At 63.8% G+C, this 24,187-nt stretch overlaps 1 protein-coding gene across 3 annotated transcripts; it reads left to right on the forward strand.

The window, feature by feature from the left end:
- Positions 1–3,633: 3,633 nt before the first annotated feature.
- CSPG4 (chondroitin sulfate proteoglycan 4) lies at positions 3,634–24,187 on the forward strand. 3 transcript variants are annotated; one of them, XM_035336207.1, is made up of 10 exons: positions 3,634–4,212; positions 12,830–12,993; positions 13,781–17,464; positions 17,496–18,056; positions 18,310–18,486; positions 20,173–20,371; positions 20,491–20,622; positions 20,714–20,868; positions 21,133–21,316; positions 21,700–24,187. In XM_035336207.1, exons 1-10 carry the CDS (start codon positions 4,119–4,121, stop codon positions 23,589–23,591), a joined length of 7,242 nt encoding a protein of 2,413 aa, XP_035192098.1. In that variant the 5' UTR covers positions 3,634–4,118; the 3' UTR covers positions 23,592–24,187. The 3 variants fall into 3 exon arrangements, with proteins under 3 accessions (XP_035192098.1, XP_035192100.1, XP_035192099.1); XM_035336209.1 differs by having other exon boundaries at positions 3,635–4,212; positions 13,781–17,350; positions 17,577–18,056; XM_035336208.1 differs by lacking the exon at positions 3,634–4,212 and adding an exon at positions 7,367–9,019.

Below are 24,187 nucleotides of genomic sequence, written 5' to 3' on the forward strand. Positions count from 1 at the left end.
AGGAAGGAGATGCTGCCAGGAGTGAGGCTCTCGTTACTATGGCAATTAGCACAGCCTCCCATACCCCTTCGTGTGCCACAAGAGGCGGCAGGCGAGGCGCAGAGCCGCCCGTGCCACCCCATGTGCCACCCCCGGCACCGTGCTCGGCTCCAGCCCCCCACACCGCCCGGCACGGAGCCTCCCGCTGACGGGCAGGTTTAATTGAATGTTGCTGCCTTTACGTTTCCCTTTCCGGCAAATAAAACCAGAGCAAGATAAAAATATATGATGCTTAAAGGGGACACCGCCAAGGCGCTTTTATCGGTTTTAATTTGCCTTTTTATTCCCCGTTTGTTTGTGGCACTGTCTCACAAGATAGCATTTTTCCCCTGGCTGAATTCTGTCATTTTTCCAGCTGGCAGCTGCTGACCCAGGGCCCTCCCCCTGCTCCGTGCCCATGCAAGGCAGCGGGTCCGGCACACACAGCCCGCGGGTAACCCACACAAATCACAACGGGGAGACAGCACCACCAGAACCGCGCTTTGCCTTGGGAAGCTTCCCCATCAGGCACCAACATTTGGCCAAACGGGGCAAATCCAAGGGTGCAGAGGTGCTGTGCCTCCCAGCAGGATGCTGAGCACTGCTCTGGGGGCAGGACACAACAAGGGACCCCCAGGCAGGAGCTGCCCCTCCTGGGCTAGGGAAGAAAAATGCCATTTGTCCCACTCTTGTGATCATTATGGCAAGTCTGAAGGTTTAATTTATACCCCAGCTCCCAGAATTAACAGCTGGAAAGAGAATATTAGCTTTCAGTTAAAAGCTGGGGATTTTTAGCCCCAGCGCACGAGAAATGCCAGCTACTCCGCCCCATAAATTCTGGGGGAATTTACGGCCACCAGGACCCAGAGGTGGAAATCCCAAGCGCTGCTTTCCAGCTGGGTTTGCTTGAAGGGATGAAAGAATGCAGCATAGGGAGGGGTCTCTCAGAGCCAAGAAATCTCTGTGCCACCACCTCCCTACACCTTGTCCCCTGCTGATTTCACCAGCCGGGTGAGAAGCACCTTCCTCATCCTCATCCTCCCGAAGGCAGATGGGTGCCGCAGCAGGGAGACCCCCCCCCGCTAAGCCGGGCCAGGAAGGGCCACCTGTCCCCGGGACAAGCCGCAGGGACGCCCCCCGCCTGCAGCAGCCCCGTGCCCACCTCGGCTGGGGGGTCCCCAGCTCCTGTCCCCGCAGCCGCGGTGCGCTGGTGCCACCTCCTGGGCGCCGGCATGGGGACGGCCCCGGCACCCTCCTCTTCCTCGCTGCCAAGCAGCGGCTCAAGCCCAGCCCAGAGCCCCCTCCAGGCCCTTAGAAAGGGCTTTAGCAGGCCGGGGACTTGTTGGTGCTTGGGGCAAGGAGAGGCTTCCCCGTCTGGAGCGGCTCCCCGGGAGTATACGGGTCAGCATTCACCCAGGGTGAAAATCTGGACACCTCCTGGAGAGGTTCCTGGGCCTGCTGGCAACACAGCACAGCTCAGCTCCTCTTCCAAAGCACCCTAAATCCAGGCTAAAAATAAATGGGCTTTATCGATTTCCTTTTCAGTGCTGGGAGTGATGTGTTCGGTGCTTGGGGAAGAGCAAAGTGTTTTAGTCGAGGGGAAGTGCAGCCACAGCGCTCCCAGCCCCAGCGGTGCGGATAAAGCCCTTCTCACACCGAACCCCATGCACAAACCACAGGAAAACCAGGAGGCTTCTGCCCCATCACCCAGCACAGCTGCTGGGGGGCACTCCAGCTCCGTGCCTTTATGGGGCTTCAAAACAAGCCCCCATGCCAGTGCACACGTGGGGGAACGTCCCAAGGCAGTGCCAAACCACAGCCAGGAGGTGTTTACTCACCATGCTGCAGGCAGCTCCTGAGCCCCATCCTGGCCCTCCGAGGGTGAGGCACTGCAGGACAAGGCTCAAAACCAGGAGCAGGCACCACTCCCCAGCGGGCAGGACCCCGTCACACAGCACCTGAGATGTGCAGGATACAGCCCAGAGCCACAGCACACCTACCCCTGGTGAAGAGGAACAGGGGCTGAGGGCACCTGAGCTTAAATACACAAGGGTGAGACCCCAGGAGGGGTTGGTCAGGGCAATTAGCACCTCAGGGTGCTCTTGGGGCCCTGAAACTCTCTGGGGGGCTGTTTCTTACCAACACAGCTTCCAAACCCACAGCCCTCAGATCCCCACAGCACCCTTTTCCTCGCCCACCTCCCTCGCCCTGAGATGGGAGCCGTCAGCCTCACGGAGCCAGCCTGCAAGATGTGCCCCAGTCCTTGGGGGAGCCCCCCCACCCAAACCCTTGCAATTCTGCCCAGATGTTGCAAGCTTCCCATCGCTTTCTATCTAAGCAGGTAGCAGAAATATTACTGGCCTGGGTCAAAAAAAACCCTCATTGATGTCCTGCTCCTGGGCAAATGGGACTGTGGCCGTGCTGCACGGCGGGGAGGTGCCCGCAGCTGGCACCGTGCAGCACCCCGGGCCCCTCCAGCAGCCCCCATCCTGACACCCTTTCGGCCAGGTCGGACCCAAACACCACGGTTTGGTTCCTATTAAATCGTGGGAGCGCTTGGGAAGGCAGCTGCTGAGCAGCTAAATCCCAGCAGCATTGCTGAATGCGCTCCCTGCTGCCAGCACCGGATGGGACAGCCCGGCCAAGGGCCGGCAGCGCGCTCCAAGCACCACTCGCTGCTCTCCCCCCGCAGCCGGCTCGGCAGGGCTTATTCCCTGCTACAGCCCTGCACGATGCGAGCTCGGGGCTCCATGGCAAGGACAGGAGCTGGGACCCCGCTGGGTGCCCCTGCCCTGCCCAAGCATCGCATGGTTAGGGACCCCAGCGCCCCGACCCCGCTGGGTGCCGATGCCCAGCAGCCAGAGCCACCCTGCACCGGCTGCGCCATCGCTTCTGCCGGATGCTGGCTGGGGAAGGGGACAAGAAGTGCTCGGAGGGATGCGTCCTGGAGCTGCCCATGAGTTCCGATGGAGGTGGACGAACCCCGAGCACGTCGTCCCTCCATCGGTTCCAAAAGCTGAGGGGGAAAGGTGGGGACGGAGGGGAGGCGAAGCGAGGCAGAGCTCCTGGCAGAGCCGGAGATAAAAGGCAGGAAGGGGAATACTTGGCAAAATTGAATCTGTACAAATCAGCAAGTCTGGCTAATATGTAACCCACTGACTAAATAGAATTAGCTAATGAACTTACCGAGCCCCTGACAATTATTCATAAATAGTCAGTGAGAGAATGGCACATCCCGGGTTTATTTAATGTCTTTATTAATGATCTGAAAGCAAGAGTAAACAACACATTAATTACGTCTGGAGAAGACTCTGAGCCGGAAGGTGTTGCAAATGCTGCCAAAGACAGCAAAGTCACACCACGGGCCCTAAAGAGGTTAGAAATAAACCAGCAGGGAACGAGCCGTGCGTAATCCATCAGCAAAAGGTGTCTCAGGGGGGAAAGGAACCTGAAATATAGACATCCAAGAGGAAGGAGACGTGTGCTGCACCAGGGCTCAGCGGGAAGCCAGGAGTGGGTTTGGGGAGATGGAGAGAGGGCCTCCAACATGAGCCAGAGCAGGGTGAAGGCTTGCAGGGTGGGGACAAGCTGTCACCAAACGGGTCTGAGCTCTCCCAACATCGGCTTGGCCCCAGGGAAGGTGGATGCCCAGGGAGAAACCACGAAGCCCTTTTCCCGAGCCATTCTGCCCTGCATCCCATGAGCTGAGCATCACCCCGGTGCCCCTGACCCTGTTGTAGGACCCTCGGAGAGCCCCTCCGGCGGGCAGCAGTGGGCAGGAGGCGATGCAGTGGGCAGAGAGCACCCAGGAGCACCCCCCTTCGCCCCGCAGCCTGGGCACCCTGGGGACAAGCACCGCCGCTCCTCCCCATGCGTCGCCCCAGCGGGAACAAGGGCGCTTTGAGAGCAGGGTGGGTCGGGGAGCGGGAGGCCTCTAGCCCTTTAAGAGGGAAAATTTGTAATCCGAGCGAATTCCTCCTTTCTGACAGGCGGGAGAAGCCGCAGGTCCCTCCCTCGCTGCACTTTATTAAATATAGTAGTAGCGGCAGCCCTCGGCTGGAAGCGGGCGCTGCCGGAGGCTGCTCCGGCTGGGAGGCACCATGGGCACCCAAAGCGGCCCCGCCACGCTGCTGCTGCTGCTGCTGCTGCTGGCCTGCCAGCACCGTCCCCTCCGTGCGGGACCCCCGGGTGGAGGTAAGCCCCTGTCCCAGCACCCTGCTGCTGGAGCGGCGAGGGATGGGGGACGCTCGGCAGTGGAGGCACAGGGTAGAGTGCGGGGCTGTCTGGGCTGGGAGGGAAGGGGACCCAGTGTGAGCACCCCTGGGTGCCCTCCTGGAGGCCAAGGAGCTGCCTGGTTTTGGGCAGGGTGCTTTCAGCCCGTCCCGCTGGAGGATGAGCTGCTGGGGCTGCTTGGCAGGGCTGCTGTGCCCCGTGTCTCCCGGGGAGCTGCACATTCATATCCCACCGGCTGCTTTCCCAAGGGTGCTGGGTGGGACGGGGCCCGTGCGTCTCAGCAGTGCTGCCGGTGGGTGAGGAGGGAGCTGAGCAGCTTCACCAGGGCGTGCTTCACCTCCTGGCTCTGCTCCGTCTGTCTGTCTGTCCGTCCTGTGCGCCGGGGTGGGCGCAGACCCCAGTGTGGGGCGCGGGGCTTGCCTTTCGCCACAAGGTCTGGGCGCATGGCTCTGGGCACCCCACAGCAGGGTGGGAGCTGTTGCTGCGGGGCTGGCAGTGCTGGGGGGCACGAGGGACAGCAGGGACTGTGGTGGGATCCAGCCACCCCGGGGATGAGTCCTCCCAACAGGCCCAAAAGCAGAGAGCAGCCCTGGGGCACCTTGCGCTGCCATCCCCGTTCCCTCCCCAGGGAGCAGGTGGCCTCCCAGGGCTCGCTCCTCTCCCTCCAGGCTTGTTCCTTCTTTCCTTCATGCACCAAATATTAGGATGCCTGGCAAGCTGAGTGGAAAAAATCCCTTTGTTAATGAACAGAGTGCTCCTCTTCCTTCCAGCGCTGACCTTTAGGTCCTGGACAGGGCTTCCACCCCGCGGGGCTCTTGCCTGCTCCTGTGCGCGGGAGAACTGCAGGGGCTGCCCTGGCACCCTCCGGAGGTGCAGACACCCCGTGGCATCCCAAAATCACTGGGAGGCCACTGCCAGGCTTGAGCATGGATGAGGCGCAGGCATGACTTTATTTGGCATTGCCAAAACCCAGCGGTTTGCCCCCAAATACCACCCGAGGCCAGGGCGCGGCTCCAGGGGGCAGAGGACATCCGCTAGCACAGGCCCTTGGGGCTGAGAAGGGGAAGAGGTTTTGCACCAATTTCCTGCCGTGCCCAGCCCAAAATGGGCAGCCTGTGCCCATGTCAGCTGTATGTCAAAAAGGAAAAACACCAGAAAGTTTCTCCTCCTGCCATCGGAGTGTGAAACTTTGGCAAAGTGCTCAGAGAGGAAAGAGCGCCCGGTCCCCAGCGAGGCCATCAAAAAACGAGTCCCCCAAATCCTCATGCTGGGGACTCAGTGGGGCCAGGAGCTTCCTGGGAGGGGTGCTGGAGGCAGGGCAAGATGCAGCCCGTGTCCATCCCTGGGCCAGTTCTGTCACCTGCCTGCCACCCGCGGATGTCACCCCCGTGCTCGGAGACCCGGCCGCTCCTTGCTCCGACGCTCAGCGAGGGCACCGCACGCCTTGAGGTCACGGCTCCGGGCGGCTGGAAAAATTTCCAGCTGATGGGAACGGACAGGAAAAAGTCTGACAGGGGGGGAATGCAAACTGGTATCGTGGGAATCGGGGAGGAATATTCTTGTCTCACTCTTATATTTAGCTGCGGAGGGCTGCAGGCAAATGTATAATAAGCGCATTCCTCCAAGATCGCAGCTCGGGGTTAACCTCAGCCCGGAGGAACTAACGTCAGGTTGCAGGCTGCCCAGGAACACGGCCTCATGGGCTTCGGCGGAGGATGTGTGTCTAAATTAGGCCCCAAGCACAGCTTGGCCACCGCACAGCCCTTCCCATGTGCCTGCAGGCACCAGGCTCCTCTTCGCTCCTTTTCGGGACTCCCCCGGCGTCAGCAGGCTCATGGCTTTCCTCAGCCCCCAGCTTTCCACTGGGAAAGCTCCTCGGCTCGGGTTGGAGCCGTGCCCAGGTGCCCAAGACTGCCCTGTGTCTGCTCGCCTCCTGGAGATGTGGAACGAGCGGCTCCTCATCCCCAAACCATGCCCCAAACTTTCCCATCACCACTGTGCCCCAAAACCTTCCCATCGCCACCGTACCCATCCCCGTGGCTGGGACAGGGCGAAGGGAAGGGGAGAGCTCAGATCGGGGGCAGTGGGAGAGCTTCCCTCCTCCTGAAGATGTTCCTCTGCGCTGCTCCTGGAAAGTCTGCACAAGGACGGAGGCTTTCGGTTAACGCGCAGCCCCCCGAGAAAAAGGAAGCCCAGAAGAAAGCAGCCTCAAAAAAAAAAAAAGCCACTAGCTACCGAGCTGCTTTCACACAGGTGGATTTTTGGCCAGGCCTGTGCTTACCAAACACAGCCCCAGCATCCCCGGACACCAAGCAGCTTGTGCAGGGAGCAGCACTGAAACGGGAGCGTCCATGCGGGGTGTCCGAGGGCTCCGCGCCCTCGGGCGCACGGCGCGGTGCCGCGGGGAACCGCGCCACGCTCGGCGGTTGCTCTTGGCTGCCTGACAGCCGGACAGACAGCCGGTAGCAGACAGCAAGCACGCTGGGGAAGGGCGGGCAGTGCTAAAAACAGCAGAGAAAGCCACGGGGAAAACCGCCTGGCCTCAAGGTGGCCGGACCCAGCACGTGCCCGACAGCCTCGTGGAAATGAAAGCCGCATTCATCCAGTGCCACCGCGCCGAGGGCCCGCGCGCTGCCGTGACTCACGGGCTATTAAAGGAGCCTTTATGGGCTGTGAGTCAGGGAGGGATGGGCACCGGGAACGTCCCATGCTGCTTTTGCCCAAATCTTGTTTTTCTGGAGGTTGTTTTTCCTCCCGGCCGCACGGTGCCATGCACACCTCCCACAGCCGGCCAACGGTTTGAAGGGGAAACTGTGCTGGCAAAGGTTATTCTGCCTCGTCCCATCTGTTTGGTCAAGACCTCTCTCTTTATTATTTTTGGTTTGGAGGAACATAAGCCCAATTCCCCACATTTTCAGAGCTGAGTTCTTCCCACACAGACATCTGCCTTGGGATATCAGAAATGTCGCGCCCCATCCCACAGAAGCCCGTGGGTCCTGGGAGTCATTTCCTCTGGGAAGCGGGGCGCACGAGGCTGCCGGAGCCAAGTTTTGGCCAGAGGTAGCTGCGGCTGAGAACAGCCTCCTGCCCCGGGGGGACCTGCTCACGCCTCCCCGCGCTGCCAGCCCTCTCCCCACGTACGTGCTCCCAGCTATAAATAGAGGGCAGGCGGGCAGGCGTTTATTTTCTCTATAAACACCAGCCCTCGGCTTGTTTCTCAGAGATGGGAAAGGCGTGGGGCTGAGAAATCCCGGGCTGGGGTGGGAGGGCAGGGTGGGGAGGGGACCCCTGACAGCATGAGAAAGGGGAGAGGAAGGATTTCAGCTGCTCTGCTACAGCCAGACCACCCCAAATCCCTTTCCTGGGCACGCTGGATGGGGAAATTAAACCCGGCAGGTCGCTGCTGGCACAGTTTTGGCATCTCCCCCCTGTGCGCCCGCACGTTTGCTCCTCTGGAGCACCTCTCCCCCACCCCCAGCCCCGAATTTGGCTGGTGCATCCCCATCGTCCTGGCGCTCTGAGGCCGATCCGTCCCACGCCAGGCTGGGAAGCGGCTGCCGGGAAGCTCTCCAGCGCCGGCCGGGCTGTTTGTTTGCAGCTGCGCATCGCTCCGGTAACATCCAGCCCGCCCCGGGAGGATGCTCGGGAGCCTCTCCAAAAGGGGCGCCCGGCTCCGCTGCCCCCGGGGGCAGGTCAGGGTGCGGGGCCGTGTCCCCGTGCCCAGATACGGGGCCGTGTCCCCGTGCCCAGATTAAGGGACCGGCCGGGCAGCTGGAACCCCGGCATGGAGCTCGCCGCGAGCAGGGTGGAGTTGGGAAAAGTTGGCAGCCAGAAGGCGAGAGGCAGCTCGAGAGAGCGAGGAGAGGGGAAGAAAGAAAGAACAAAACCCATCTTGGGATGGTTTGGAAACCACGTCCTCTGGGGCTGATACAAAATTTCCAGGCCAATTTCTCCTGGCAGCGGGAGATGCAGTGAGCCTGAGTCACGCTGCCGGGCCCGTCACAAAAGCCCCATTTAGCTGCCGGCCTCCCCAGATCCTCCCACTTTCTCCCCCCCTCCCGTTCTCCTCCCAGAGCAAAACCTCCAAGCACCTATTCCAGCTTGGGCTGCCTCCCCGCATCCCTCCGGATCCGTTAGCACACAGAATTAAAGCCTCCCTGTCCCGGCCCCCCTGCTCCAGTCTGGGGGGCGCGGCAGGGGCGGGCAGCCCCCTCCCCGTGTGCCAGACGCACGGATGCTCATCCCCAGGTGTGACCCGCGATGTCACGCTGCGCCCCAGCCACCGGGATGTTTAACACGTGTGCAGGGTGTGCTCTTCCAGCTGCACACATGTCCCCAGAGGTGTAGTGCTGGCAGAGCAGCCTGACAATTTCTGGGGGTCCCCGGCACCGTGGCGGCACTGCAGGGGCAGATGCCAGTGCCGTGCCCTCCCCTCGGTGGCTCCAGGCAGGGCAGGGCAGTGCAAGGAATGCCAGCAGCACTCGGGCTGCTTGAATCATGGCAAAACTACGCTGGAGAAGCAAGGGCCAGAGCAGAGAGGCTGCGGCCAAGGCTGCTGGACCCATTTCACAGCAAAGCGCTGCGCCGCCTTCCTCCTGCCGGGGCCGTGCGGGCTGAGCGGGGGCCACGGCTGCGCCTGACCCCGAAGTCCGTGGGCTGCAGAAAGGCATTTTTGTGCGGGAGCCAGGGCAGGAGAGCGGGGAGGCAGAGAGGGAGAGCAGCTGGGAAGGAACTGCAGCAACAAACACAGGCGGAGGCTCTCACGGAGGTAGGGGCGGGTGCTGTGGGGCGAGCAGGACGTGCAGGGGAGAGCACGGCGCTTCTTCCCTGGGGGTCTCCTCCTGCAGCCAAAAAAAGGGGGTGGTGAGGCTCCTCCGCAGCCGGCGGCATTATCAGAGGCGGCTCTGCTCTCCTCTGCTTTCCAGCAATCCCTGCTGCGCCTGGAAAGCGAGGGCGGGAGCGAGGAGCAGAGTCCCGCTCCCTGCTCCGGCTGCAGCGGGGTTTGGGAAGCGCGCACAGCCCTGGCACGAGGCCGTGGGAGCCGTGCTTGCAGCCTGCAGGAGAAAACACAGGAGCAGGGATGAGGAGGAAAAGCCTTCCTCCATGCCACGGGCTCTCACTGGTGCCAGCGGGGGGGAGAAACAAGGCAGCAGCTCCTCCAGCTGCCCCAAAAAACTTGCTGCAGGACATCCCCCAGGTCCCCATCGAGCTCAGATGCTCAGGGCCAGCTCCCATGCCGCCCAACCCCTTTGCACGGGGATTACCCTGCTGTACCCATCTGGGATCTCTCCTCAGCCCTGCAGCCAGCAGCCCCCGCCCCCCCACATCCCCCGAGGGGCTTTGGGGCCCCCCTGCTCCCAGCCAAGCCCCAGCCAAACCTCGGGGCCTCTGCGCACCGGCTGTGTTTGCCTTAGCCTGCCTCGCAGGCTGCTCATTTCCTTCCCCGGCCATAAATAAAACCACGCCGTAAAACGAAGGGAATGTGGAGCATAATGCAGCCTTTCTCCAAAAAACCCATCGCAGGAGCGGGGCAGGCAGGGACCTCTTCCTCCCGCCGAGCCCCCTCTCGTCCCCAGCCCCATCCCGCAGCTCCCGGGGAGGACGAAGCCGGGGGCCACCCACGGCGGAGGCAGGAGGGCTGGGCGAGCCCGCTGCCTTATAAAGTCACCAAAACCCCGGCCCCGAGCGCCTGGGAGCCCGCTGACGCCGCGGAGGAGGAATGCGCCAGGCTGGGGCGTCCCGGAGCAGTGGCTGCCAGCGAGGGGCTCGCCGGCCCGGCACACAGGGGCCGCTTGTTCGGGGCGAAGCACAAGCACCAGGCTGTTGGTGGGGACAAGGAGCCCTCGCTCCACACCTGGTTTTCCACCCCAGGAAGGCCAGGGCAGGGAAGGGCTGAGGACACAGAGAGCCTTTCAGGTGGGGTGTGCGCACATGAGGCACCCCCGGCCCCCGCCCCGGAGCTGGGGGTGCAATTAAAAGGTTGCTTTAACGAATTCCAGTCCCCTCCCTGCAAACACAGGCGGGCGCACGGCCCCTTCCTGCTCGGGCAGCCTGAATGAAGCCTTGTTGAGCAGCCAGCCTGCCTTCCTCTGGGCAGGTTTTCCTCCACTCGTCCTCAGCATGCTACCCGGGGAGGGGACCGGCGGGGACTTGGGGTTCTCAGCACCCCGGGCACAGGGGAAGGATGCGTGTCCCGCTGCCACAGCCACCGCTTGTCCCAGCGCTGTCCCCAGGCACTAGAAAACAGCCGGAGAGGCCGCAGCAGCTGTGTTTTCGATGGAAAGGGGACGAGGCAGGGGGAAGCAGGCCAGGGCATCCCAGACCCGGCGCGTGGCCGGCAGCTGGGGCGGGCGCCCGACGCACACAGAGCCCTCGCTTGTTCACCCGGCCCCAGAGGAGCGGAGCACGCCCGGGGTTTGCTCAGAGCCTGGCTTTTGGCTTTCCCCCTTGTTATTTTCAATGAAAAAAAAAATGAAAAAAAATGAAAAAAAAAAAAAAGAAGATGAAGAAAAAGACAGCGCAGCCTATAATCTGCTGGCTGCTGGCCGGCTGCTCGGAAACTGTGACGGGGGCCCCATCGCCTCCGCAGCAGCCTTTCTACGGGGCTGGCGAGGCGCGGGGCAGCGATTTCCTGCGGGACCCTGCAGCTGGGAACGGGAATTATTTTTAGCCGGGAGGAGCAGGGCGGCCAGGGGCTCGCCCCCGGATGCGAGGATTTGCTTCTCTCCACGTGGGGTGCGAGGGCCAGCCAGGGCATCCCCTTCTGGGGACAAAACGGCACGTTTGTCACCCTCGGCTTTCAGCCACGGTCCTGACAGCCTGCTGCAAGATGTGAGAGCTGCCTCCGAGCACCTCCTGGCCGGGCTGCGGAGCAGAGGGGTGCTGCGACAAGGTTTGAAGGCAAACAGCAGTAACTCGCATTGCTCTGCTGCCGGGGAAAAATCCCAGCGCCTTCTGCAATGGGGCAAGGGTCCCCTCCGCTGCAAGCAGCATCCCTCCCCTGGGCATCGGCGCTTTTGGCAGCCTCGCGCTGTTTTTCAGCAACATCTGAAAGCCACGTTTGTTGGGCTAGGGGAAGCCACAAAAGCAAAGGCTCGGTGGGAGCTGGAGCCGTGCACACACATGGGGGAAAGCTCGGTGGGAGCCAGCACAGAATGTGCAGGCGAGGTCTCCTGGGGCCCAAATGCAACGCGTGCGTGCCTGCGTCCCATGCCTGTGCAGGGAGAGGGAAAAGCCTTTTTGCAATGTGCTGCGTCCAGCGCGGTGCCAGAAGGGCCACCGGGCTGGTTTCACAGAGACCAGCAGCGGGAGGGAGCAGGTCGGGAGAGGACAGCAAGGCTCCGGGAGTCACTGGCTCGGGTGAGGAGGACGAGGAAGCCAAAGTGACACTTGCCAACGGCATGCACGAGGACCAGGAAATGAGCAGGCTTGAGTAAGACGTGCTGGCAACCCTGAGCGAGCGGCTGGCCGTTAAAGCGGGTGTTGGATATTTCCATGCTGCCATTCCCTCCCTGCCCAGCGCGGGCGGGGTAAGGCTCCCTGCAAAGCCCTCACTGCTCTCCCGGCCCCCAGCAGAAAGCTGAGGCCCTTCCTCTGCTCTCAGAGGTGGGATTTGGGGTCTGGGGAAGGAGGGCTGCATGTCCTGAAGCCCCTTGGCTGTTCCCAAAGTGCTCAGGCTGGAGACGCTCCATGGAGGGCCCCAAGGAGCATCCCTCCACAGGGCACAGCCTGGCCAAAAAGCACAAAAAGTCACCTAAACTTCACGGAGCGTGGCCTGAAAACGTGAATTCCTCCCCTCCCAACGCATCCTCCCCAGACTTTTACATCCTACAGGTCTTGACAGAGTTAATGCTTCATCCCGCAGGCTAGCGGTGCAGGGAGCGCCACGGGGCCACATCCTGCATGTGCTCCGCAGGCGGGTGCAGTGCACACACGTGCGTTTAGCCAGTGAGCAAGCACCACGGCTGTGAAACTAAGCTGTGCCACGCTGCGGTTACCTCCTGCTTTTCCTCCTGCCAGCGCCCTGTGACACAGTCCCTGGTCTCGCGACCGCATGCCATTGTGCTGAGTCCGCTGAGGGCTCGCATACGCTGGGTGCTGAACGCCTTCCAGTGGCAGCCCCAGCCGAGCGCGCGCCCACATCCATCCACACGTGGATTGCACACACGCACTGCACGCATTTATTCCTCCGGATCCGTCGGAGCCGCTGCCTCCGGGGTGAACCTTAGCGGCGGTTCGACGTTACGGGGGAGCTGTCTGAGAACAGTGCTGAGCGGGGAGGAGATTTGCATGGCAAGGTTTCCCATTGCTCCCGAGGGGCACCGGGGTGTCCGAAATGGACGGAGCCCTTAGGCTAACAGCACACCTCCCTGCACGTGTGCAGGGGGAGGCTGGAGGCTGCAGCCTTCGGGCCCCATCGCGTGGCCGGCGCTGGAGGATGCAGCTCCCAAACGCGCAGCCCAGCGAGGGGAGGACTCCGGGAAGGGGCCTGGGAAGGGGGCTGAGGGCTCACAGCACCCACACGCCCAGGGCTGAGGGTGCCTTTCCCTGCCTGACCCTCTCCTTTCCCCCTCCGCAGCCTCTTTTTTCGGGGACAGCTACGTGGAGATGCCGCTGGCGGACGCCTCGCGCACGGTGCGGCTGCGGCTCCAGCTCTACACCAGCCAGGGCAGCGGGCTGCTCTTCCTGGCCGCCGGGCAGCCCGACCACCTCCTGCTGCAGCTGCGAGCCGGCACCCTGCAGGTTGGTACCGCAGCTCCCCGAGTCCCCTTGGGGATATTAAAGACGAGGAAACAGCCCCCACGTTGGGAAGCTCGGCCGTAGGAAGCATCTCAGACACCCTGATGCCAGCAGCCTGTGCTCATTGCACGCTCAGACATGGCACTGAGCATCCAGGAGTGCGAGGGTTTGGGGAAGGGATGGGCCAGCAGGACCAGAGGAATGAGAGGTCTCCACTCAACGCCCCCATCCCACCGCAGGCTGAGCGCAGCTGGGGCATGGGAAGGGAGCGGGACAGAAGAACAAAATTTCCTCTTGTGGTTATGGGGCTGGCACCCACCACAGAGAAAGAAAAGCAGGGAGCATCTGAGGAACACATCCCTGCTTCCCCAGGAGCTGCTGGGATGGGCCACAGACCACATCTAAGCGCGGGCAAGGAGCTGGCCGGAGCTCCCTGAGGCAGAGCACGTGTCTCAGGGGCCGCTGGCCAACCCTCTACTTAGGGAGGCTCCGGGCTGCTGCTCGTGGGGACGGTGCCCACCCCATTTCTGGATTATAGAGCAGACACATGCAAGCCTGCTATTTCCCCTGCCAGTCCCCAGGCTGACGGCTGGTGGGGCTGGGAGCAGCCCAGGCGGTGGGGAAGGGGCTGGGAGATGGAGGAGCACGCAGGGGCAGAGCAGAGCAGGGCACGTGGCAGTGAGCAGAGGGACCACAACGTTCCTAAACCCCCAGGGATGGGCCCACGCTTTGTCAGGAGGGTGCTGTGCACGAGCCCAGGTGCTGACCCCGCTTGGTTTCCTTCCCCAAGGCCAGGCTGCGGCTGGGCTCGGAGGAGGTGACGCTGCAGTCGCCAGCGGAGCTGCAGCTGGACAACCTGGCGGTGCACGACGTGGAGCTGCTGGTGGAGGACGGCAGGATGACGCTGACCGTCGACGGCCTCTTCAACAGCTCCGTGGACATCCCGGGGCCCGTCCGGGAGCTGGACATCCAGTACGGCCTGTACGCCGGCGGCACCGGCGGCCTCAACCTGCCCTACCTTGCCGGGGCCAGCTTGCCCTTCAGAGGCTGCCTCCACTTGGTGACGTTCAACGGCCTGGATGTTCTCTCCCCGTCATCCTCTGATAGCAGCTCCAAGGTCTTCCACGAGGTGCAGGAAGGCTGCAGCACGCAGTTCTCTGCTGAGCCCGAGGACCCCTTCGGGTTCCTGGGGCCACAGTCATACGTGGCGTTCCCCACGTGGGACGCGAGGGAGGAAGGGACCGTCGAGTTTGTGGTCACCACGGATGTCACCCACGCGCCCCTCATCTACCACGCGGGCACAGAGGATGACTTCTTCTACCTGGAGATCTCCAACGGGCGCCTGAGGGGCTTTGTCAACAAGGGGAATGGCGTCGTGGTCCTGCACAACAACGTCTTCATCAGTGACAAGCAGCAGCACTACGTCAAGGTCTACACAGGCACCCACAAGCTCGAGATCCTGATCGACTACTACGCCTCCTCCACGTCCAACCGGGGCATCAACAACTACCTGGACCTTCGGGGAAACCTCTTCATCGGAGGGCTGAACGAAAAGGCCCTGCAAGGGCTGAGAGCGCACCGCCTTGCCTTCACCTCGGCGGGCACCATGAGCAACACTTCCTTTGTCGGCTGCTTGGAGGACCTGCGGATAAACCTGCAAAGGAAGAGCCTGCAGGACGCCGTGCTGACAAAGAACATCGCGGCCGGCTGTGGGAAGTCAGACCATGACTACGAGGACTACGAGGAGGCGTACGAGCAGGATGAGGCGCCCACCTCCCCTCCACCAGACACCTGGCCGGCAGTGGAAGCGTGCCGGCCGGACAGCAGCTTCCCACCCGCCTTGGCCAACATCAGCAGGCTGCTGCACGTCAGCCCCCTTGTCCTCTCGGAAGGGGGCACGGCCTATCTGGAGTGGAAACACGTCCAGCCGACGGTCGACTTGAGCCTCGCCAACATCCGCCCATCCCAAATCCTCTTTACGCTTGCCGGGGACCCTCGGCACGGCCAGCTGGAGCTGGACGTCCCCGGGTCCAGGAGCAGGAAGAAGTTCACCTTGCTGGACGTCGTGAATCGGAAAGTCCGGTACGCCCACGACAGCTCCGAAGCGCCCATGGACCAGCTGGTGCTGGAGGTGACGGTGGCCGCCCAGCAGGGCGTCCCCGAGTGCCTGCGGCAGGGGCAGAAGTACGTGCTGCCCATCATGGTCAGCCCCACCAACGACGCCCCGCAGGTGATCTTCCCCCACGGGAACCAGATGACGATCCTGACGCACACGCGCAGGCAGCTGAGCACGGACACCCTGCAGGTGCTGGACGACGACACCTCCTGCGACGACCTCGAGTTCCAGCTGCACGGCGGCCAGCGGCTGGACGAGGGCTACGTGGAGTACGACTTCCAGCCGGGCGTGCCCATCGAGGAGTTCTCCTGCAGGGACCTGGAAGCAGGCAACGTGGTCTACGTGCACCAGAGCGGGACAGACTTGCAGCTCACCTTCCAGGTGAGCGACGGCTCCGTCCCGAGCCCCGTTGCCACCCTGAGGATCCTGGCCATAGAGCCCGACATCCGCCTGCGCAACAACACCGGGCTCTCCGTCTCCCAAGGGGGGGCTGCGCGCATTTCCACGGCCAACCTGTCCGCCGAGACGAACGCCGGGAAACAACGGGTGCCCATCCTGTACAGCCTCACAGAGCCCCTCAGGTACGGCGAGGTCCAGAAACAGGGGAGCACGGGAGGAGAGTGGAAAAGAGTCGAGTCCTTCCAGCAGCAAGACCTGGAGCAAGGGCGCATCCAGTATTTCAGCACAGATCCGGAGCACCACCTGGAGGATATCATGGAGAAGCTACGATTCGACATCCAGGTGGGCCAGAAGGTCTTGCCAAACAACACTTTTCTCATAAGCATTAAAAGAGCCACCATTAAGATGAAGACCATGGTCCCCCTCCAGATGAAGAACAAGCGGCACAAAAACATCACCAGCAAGGAGCTGGAGGCGATGCTGGAAGACCCCAACTCTGCCCCGGTCCCCTTCCACTATGTGATCATCCAGGCCCCCAGGAAGGGAAACCTGGAGCTGCTGGGCAGCAGGCTGACCGAGGGCTTCGCATTCACCCAGGAGGACCTGCAAAGAAACCGCCTGAGCTACAGCGCGACCGTCAGGAACTCCCAGCAAGCCGAGGACACCTTCCAGTTCCACGTGCGCGCCGGCGAACAGCACTCTCCTGTGTACACCTACCCCATCAGCATCGGGGGGGACCCCGACGCGCCCGACCTGACCAACGTCCTGCTGACGGTGCCGGAGGGGGGCCAGGCTGTGATCTCCAAGGACCACCTGTTCGTGCAGAGCCTGAACAGCATGGACTACCTCTACGAAGTGATCGAGGGGCCAGCCCACGGGAGGCTGGCGTGGGCCGCGTCCCTCGGCAGGGCGTCCAGCGAGGAGATCACGGAGTTCACCAACGACGACATCCTGCACCGCCGGCTGCTGTACCAGCACGACGACTCCGAGACGCTGGAGGACGACATCCCCTTCGTAGCCACCAGGCAGGGCGAGGGCAGCACCGAGCCCGAGGCGGAGGAGGTGAGAGGGGTTTTCAGGGTCTCCATCCAGCCCGTCAACGACCATATCCCCGTCCGGGCCGTGAGCAAGGTGTTCAACGTGGTGCGCAACGGGCAGCACCTGCTGACGACGGACGACATCGCCTTCACCGACAAGGACTCGGGCTTCTCCGACGCGCAGCTGGTGCTGGCCAGGAGGGACATCTTGTTTGGCAGCATCGTGTCCGTTGACGACAGGAGCCACCAGCTCTATCGGTTCACCCAGGATGACCTGAGGAAGAAGAAGATCCTCTTTGTCCATTCCGGGGCTGACCGGGGCTGGATCCAGCTGCAGGTCTCGGACGGCCTCCACCAAACCACGGCCCTCCTGGAGGTGCAGGCGTCAGAGCCCTACATCAAGATAGTCAACAACACCGGCCTCGCCATCCCCCAGGGGAGTCAGGGGAGCATCGATGCCTCCGTCCTCAGCCTGGAGACCAACATGGACATCAGGTCGGACGAGGAGATACGGTTCCTGATCACCGCCCCGCCGAGGTGGGGGGCCGTGCTCAGAGGGGGGCAGCCGGTTATGGCTTTCTCCCAGAGGGACCTGCTGGCAGGAGAGGTCTCCTACCGCCACAACGGGAGCAGGAACACCCGCGATGAGCTCCAGTTCACCGTGGAAGCAAACGAGGTGACGGTGGAGGACACGTTGGCCATCACCATCTTCCTGGACACCCACCCAAGCCCCCTGCACGTTGTCAACAACAAGGAGATACACGTCTTCCAGGGGGAGGCAGCTGAGATCAAGCAGGAGCACCTACTGGTGAGTATCCCCTTCTCTGCTTGTTCCCCAACACCCACATCACCTCCCGGGCCACCAGACCATGGGGGGGGCTATTTAACACCCACCTGCAGTGACCAAAGGACTTGTGCTCGCGTCAGGGGCAGAGCCCAGGGGCAGAGCCCAGGTCTGGCTTTGCCATGACCCTCAGAGCAACCCCTGGCAAATGTCAGCCCCCACTCACACCGTGCCTCCCCCACGCTCCCAGGTGGCCCACGAAGAGATCCCCCCCCAGGACATCGTCTACGTGGTGAGCAGCCCCCCGGCCTCCGGCTTCCTGGTGATGGTTCAGCACGGCCGGGACTCGGACGAGCCGCCCAGCCTCGACCCCGTGCAGTCCTTCACCCAGGAGGACATCAACAGCGGCCAAGTCCTCTACCTGCACTCCAAGCCGGAGGAGGAGCGGGACCACTTCGTTGTGGACATCACGGCTGGGGGGGCAGACCCCTTGGAGGGGGTGGCAGTGAGCCTCAGCGTGCTCCCCGCCACCGTCCCCCTGGACGTCGGCAACCTCACAGTGCCGGGAGGCGGCTCCGCCGTCCTCTCCACGGCCATCCTCAACGTCCCCAGCGACTACTTCGTGGCTCATGGCGTGGAGTTCAGGGTCCTGGAGCCCCCCCGCTTCGGCACCCTCCTGAACACCAAGCGGCCCGAGGAGGGGGGGCTGCAGAGCTTCACCTGGAGCGAGGTACGGGGCTGGGGCCACCGGGAGGCTGCAGGGGGCTGCCCTGGGGTGGAGGGTTTTAGGGGGCAGGTTCATCCCGTGTGGGTCTGCTGTGGTGGGGGGGAAAGCCCAAACCCCAAGCTGGGGGCCACGGAGAGGGGATGCGGGCAGCGCACCGGTGCCAGCCCCTCTCCCCATCGTGGTGCCGGCACCCTGCCCGAGGGCTGTACCCCCCGCGCCCCGCAGCCGGGCCCCTCAGCCAGCCCCTGCCCCGCAGGTGGAGAACCAGGAGGTCCGATACAGGCAGGACGCGCCCCGGGCTCGGGCCGACAGCTTCACCCTGCTGGCCAACGCCTCCGACAGCGGCCGGCAGAGCCAGCCCCGCACCGTCTTCGTGGCCATCGCGCCCCGGCGCACGGCGGGGCCCCGGCTGCGCATCAACGCCGGGCTGCAGGTAAGGGGCTGCGGGGGGGCACCGGTAAACAGGGGCTGGGGCCGGGCTCGGAAAGGCTTCTCCGCCTCCTCCTCCTCCTCTTCCTCCTCCCCCGGCGATGCTGAAGCTGTCCACAAGGTGGGAGCATCGCCCCGCTGCGGCCGCTGCTGCCGGCTGGCTCAGCCGGAGGGGTGCAGCGGGTTTCTCACCGCCCCTCACGCCCTGCTTCCCTAGCCCCCCCCCTCCCACCCAGCAGGGATGCCCCAAAGGAAGGCTATGGGACGGAGAGGGGCTGCCCTGCAAAGTCTGGGGTCCCCATCCGCAGCCAGCCGGTGGTCTCCCCATGCTGCCCTCGGCCCCAAAGCCCCCCCCCGCCCCGCCACCCCCCCCCCCCCCCCCCCAACCCCCTTTTTTGGGGGCGGCCCCCCCCCCCCCCCCCAGTCTGCCCCAGCTGTGCCCAAACCCCTGCAGGGTCGGGTTGACCCCTCCTCTGCCTCGCAGCCAGCCCAGCAGCACGGTCACTCGGGGAAGCTCTACTTCCCTCCCAACCACCGTAAAACTATCAAAAGACAGGAAAAATAATAACCAAAAAAAAAAAAAAGAAAAAAAGAAAGAAAGAAAGAAAAAGAAAAAACAGAAGCAGAGGTTTGTCCTGCGCAGGACAAAGCAAGCGGTGTGCAGGAGGGGCCGTGCGCGTGTTTGTGCTCCCAGAGAGATGACTTCAGCGTTTAAAGGTCAGCCCGGGCCCGGCACGGAGATTGCACAAAGCTTCCCCTGCTGCACGCACGCCAGTGGCAGGGTGCAGAGTCCACGCGGGCAGGACCAGGCCCTGCAGGCTGCGGTGCCTCCTGCCAGCAGGGTGGCTGGATGCCACCAAAGGAGGCTTCTGCTGCCCTCTGCGCCGCGCCGCCGTGCTGCCGGCGCTGTTTCGCTGCCTCCACGCCAGCTCTCCCTGGGTGCAGAGGTGACACGGAGTGTGAGCAGACATAATAAGCCAGAAAAGGAGGGCAGGAGCCCAGCTTTAATAATTCAGGGCGGATGTGGGGCTCGCTGTGCTCGGCCCCGCTCAGCTCGGCTGCCCCCGCGCAGCGCTTCCCCCATCCCGCCTCCCCAAAGCCGCGCTTCCCAGCCTCTCTCCCCCAGTCCCGCGGGGGCTGCTGACGGATTTGATTTCACTGCCAGCACCCACACCCACTCAAGAAATGTTTGGGGATCGGCCAGCTGGAGAGTGAGGAAAAGAGCTCAGCTAACCCGACGCAGCTGGCTCTGGGGAGGGCGCACAGGACCTGACATCGCAGGAATAATCCTAATCCTGGGGTCTGCGGGGCAGGGATGGGGCAGGGGATTAGGATCAGGGCATAGTGCTGCCTCCTGCTCACCTTCATCCCCCTGCAGCCCCGGCAGAAGGAGCCCCAGGGACTGAAAAGCCCCTTGGGGAAGGCAGGTGCTGTGGGATCGTGGTGGCAGCGTCCCTGGGCATGGGTGGCACGGCTGGCTGCAGGGCACCCTGTTTGTGCCGGGAAACACGGGCACGGGGTGATGCAGGGCTTGGGAGGAGGCCAGGGCACGGGTGCTTTGCCCAGCAGATGCACAAGGAGCCCTTGTGCGGCACAGACGTGCCTCCTGGTGCAAGGCACCAGCGCTCGGGGATGGGCTGGGGATGGCCGGCGTGTCCCGGGGGGGTTACAGCCTCTCCCCATCCCCCAGCTGCGGAAAGGTGCCACGGCCACCATCGGCCCCCAGACCCTGCGTGCCGAGGATGAGGACAGCCCGGCGGCGGAGGTCACCTTCTCCATCCAGCCCCCGGTCAATGGCAAGGTGGTGCTGAGGCCGGCGCCCGGCGTGGAGGTGCGGCGCTTCACCCAGGCGCAGATCGACAGCGGCCTCGTCCTCTTTGTGCACCAAGGTACAGCCAGGACGAGGCGTCCCCTGGCACCACCTCCGTCCCCAAGCTCTGTGGCACCGAGGTCCCCCTCGTGCCAGGTTAGGGGGCTGCCCCGTGCCCCAGCTCCGCGCTTTCTGCAGGGCCCCTGGATGGAGGCTTCGCCTTCGACCTGTGGGACGGCGAGAACCTGTCCCCTGGGCACTTCTTCCTCGTCAGGGCGCAGGGCGAGGAGCTCAGCCTGGCCAAGAAGCAGAGCCTCACCCTCTGCCCAGGTGGGTAGGGGGCAGCGTGCGGGGGTCCCGGCAGCCAGCCTGCTCTGGGGGCAGAGGGGCAGGGTTGATGTCCCCCCGGCGTGTTTTCCAGGTGCTCTGCAGCCCCTCACGAGTGAGAACCTGCAGGCAGTGAGCAGCAGCCCCGCCAGCCCCACGGCCCTCTACTACAGCATCGAGCAGGCCCCACGCCTCGGCCGGCTGCGCACAGCACGTGGGGATGAAGTCAGGAACTTCACCCAAGCCCAGGTGAGGTCTCGTCCCCCCCAGGAGACCCTCCATCAGCCCCACAGCTGGGGGGTCCCACCCCATTTGCTGGGTGGAAAGCTCCTGGCAGAAAGGTGCCTCCTTGGGGGAGCCAAACCAAGTCCCCACGGTGCCAGCTCCAGCACGAGCACCAGCAGTGACAGTCACACCATGGCAGCCAGAAACGAGATGGGTCATGGCATCACAGCATCGTCCGCTGGCTATTTTGCCATTACGCAGAAGTTAGCGAGCTTTCTCCCCTCCTAGGTGGACGGCGGGATGATCTTCTACCAGCACGAGATGCCACAGGAGCCCTTCTGGCTCGCCCAGGACGCCATCCGCTTCCGTGTGGTGGCTCCGAGCTCCATCTCCGACTCCTTCGTCCTGCTCGTGCTGATATCGTTCGAGGCGAACTGTTCCCAGCGCTCGACCCAGTTGTGGAGAAATGCAGGTAAAAAAAAAAGGAAAAAAATCAGCCTGGGGGGTGGTGCGGAGTGTGGCTGGAGGAGAAGCAAGGGACAAACAAGTTCTCCTGAGGTTTGCACAATCCTCTCACTCCGCCAGGGAGGGGGGGATTGTGCAAACGTCAGAGAGGCTGTTTGTCTGAAGGAAAAGCACAACTGTACAACTTCCCATGCTCCCTCCGAGCATGAGCTCTGACACCACACCGACATCTGACTAGCCACGTCCATCCTTTGCTGGCCCTATCCACACAATGCCTTCCTCCCGTTGTCTTGCCAGCCTCATCAGTCCTATTTCCCTCCCCCACCCCTCTCCGTTTCTTTGCATCCCTCCGTTCCTGACGCCGCTTTGGGTTTTCCCTCCTTCTCCCAGGCCTCCGGCTCGCCAGGGCTGAGCGGGCAGAGATCAGCACCTCGCTGCTGGACGCGTCCAACCTCCTGAGCCAAGTCCCGGCCCCTGAGAGGGCCGCGCACGACGTCGTCTTCCTGGTGACAGGGCCGCCGCTCCACGGGCAGCTCTCGGTGGCCGGCGTGGCGCTGGGGCAGCCGCAGCCCTTCTTCCTGCAGTCGGACCTGGCCGCCGGGCGCCTGGCCTACACCCACGGCGGGGACGCTGCGTCCGAAGACCGCTTCCAGTTCCAGGCTTGGCTCCGGCCCCGGGCGCAGCAGTCCCTCCGTCCTCCCCGCCACGGGGTGCTCATCTCCGAAGCTTTCAGCATCACGGTGAGCGGCGGCAGCGGGAAGCCACCGCGGGTGGTGAAGCGGCACCGGGCACTGCAGGTCCTGCACGGCTCCACCGCAACCTTGTCCCGGGAGTACCTGGACGTGGCCGAGCTGGAGGGCTCCCCAGGGGACGTGGTCTACACCCTGCTCCAGAGACCCCTCGCTGGCCACCTGGCCAACGCACACAACCCTCAGGTGGCCATCGAGCGCTTCACCCAAGCAGACATCAACGCCGGCCACGTGGTGTTCGTCACCACCACCGGCAGCAGTGCCCCCGAGTCCTTAGCCCTGAGCCTGTCCGACGGCCGCCACCCGGCCACCCTGACCTCGCTGGAAGTTGTGGTGCTGCCTGCGGCCAGCCCGGTGCCGCTGGAGGTGCCCCAGGAGCTGAACAGGGCCACCCTGACCCCCCGGCACCTCCCGGGGCAGGGCGATGCCCAGTACAGGATCACCAGGGACCCGAGGTTTGGCCAGGTGCTGGTCAACCAAAAGCCGGCGCGGGACTTCTCGCAGGCGCAGCTGGACCACGGGGAGGTGACTTTTACCTTCACCCAGCTCACCTCTCCCCAGGACAGCTTCCAGTTCCTCGCCACATCGCGGGGAGTGAACAGGAGCGGGGAAGTGAACGTCACCGTCCGCGCCCTGGTGACGGCTCGGCCGGGGAGCGTGTGGCCGCGGGGCACCACGGCCCTCCTGGACACCCGCATCCTCGACGCGAGCGAGCTGGCCAACCGCACCAAGAGCGTGCCGGTCTTCAGGATCCGCAGGTCACCCCACAGCAGCCAGCTTGTGAGGGTCTCGGGGGATCCAGGGCAGCCCCCAAGCCCAATCGAGACCTTCAGCCAGAGGGAGCTGGAGCAGGGGTTGGTGGGGCTGGAGGTACTGGATGCCAGGGACACCCACCAGCACCCGCAGAGTGACAGCTTCCTCTTTGAGGTGGCGGCTGCTGGCGTACCACCAGCACTGGCATCCCTGGAGTACATCACCGAGCCCTACAACGCCTCAAAAGTCTACGGGGTCACCCTACTCATGGCCCCGCCAGCGCCGTCGTCCCCGGTGCCGTGGCCCCAGGGCACGGCACGGAGCAGCCCCAACGCCAGCGAGGTGGGCATGGTGCCCCCCAGCGCCTGGCCGGGCCCCGGGGCCACCGCCAGCCCCAGCCCCGTGGAGGGGGGCACCTTCCTCAGCTTCATCGAGGCCAACATGTTCAGCATCATCATCCCCATCTGCCTCATCCTCCTGCTGCTGGCCCTCATCCTGCCGCTGCTCTTCTACCTGCACAAGCGCAACAAGACGGGCAAGCACCACGTGCAGGGCGCCCCGTCCTCCAAGGCAAAGAACGGGGCCGTGCCGGAGCAGGAGACCTTCCGGAGGACGGACCCCAACCAAGGCATCCCCCTAACGACTGTCAACTCCCTGGAGGGCAAGGGCACGGCCCCCCCGCCCCAGGGCACGGGTCCTGGGGTGCCACCGGACCCCGAGCTCCTGCAGTACTGCCGGACATCCAACCCCGCCTTGAAAAACAACCAGTACTGGGTGTGAGGGGCTCAGGCGTGGGGGGCACAAGTGGCCGGACCCCCCCAGACCACCCCGGAGCATCACCAGCACCGCCACCTCCTCCCAGCTCTCCTCCTCCTCCCCGGGAGCCGGCACCGCGCGGGCGCAGGAGGACCCTGGGGACGGGGGGGCTGCCGGCGTGGCCCACCCAGGAGCCCCGAATCTCCAGACAGCTTTGGGCAGGGGGGCACTGCAAGAGGGGAGGGGGGCAAAAGGCCAGCGCGGCCCTGGGGCGCTCGCAGGGACACCCAAGGGTGCTGGGGGGGAGCGGGGGGGCCCGGCGGGGGCGAGCAGCTCTGGGCGCGAGAGGGAGGATGATGAGCAGCTTGCACTGAGTCAGGCTTGGGATGAAGCTGCCCAAATCCCCCAGGGCTAGGCGGGCTGAGGCACTGGAAAAGAGGCTCGGAAAAACCCCGGGGCCAACGCCGAGGGACTCCAAGGGGTCCCCACCCACTTGGAAAAAAGGCTCGGAAGCCGGAGAGAAGAGCAGGGCACGGGCCCCGACGTGTTTTCCCACTGTATACTCCAGCACGGCAGAAGTGCAGGGAATAAAGTGCCTTTTCCCGAGGGGCGTCCCAGAA

This window comes from Oxyura jamaicensis, chromosome 10 (assembly GCF_011077185.1).
Source record: "Oxyura jamaicensis isolate SHBP4307 breed ruddy duck chromosome 10, BPBGC_Ojam_1.0, whole genome shotgun sequence".
NCBI classification, from domain to species: Eukaryota; Metazoa; Chordata; class Aves; order Anseriformes; family Anatidae; genus Oxyura; species Oxyura jamaicensis.

What these genes read in the sequence shown, in the direction of transcription:
- CSPG4 (XM_035336207.1), top strand. Translation starts at nt 4,119, where the DNA reads ATGGGCACCCAAAGCGGCCCCGCCACGCTGCTGCTGCTGCTGCTGCTG. An exon ending in AGAGCTTCACCTGGAGCGAG is followed by an intron (nt 18,057 to 18,309) that starts GTACGGGGCTGG and finishes CCTGCCCCGCAG; the next exon opens with GTGGAGAACCAGGAGGTCCG. An exon ending in GAGCCTCACCCTCTGCCCAG is followed by an intron (nt 20,623 to 20,713) that starts GTGGGTAGGGGG and finishes CGTGTTTTCCAG; the next exon opens with GTGCTCTGCAGCCCCTCACG.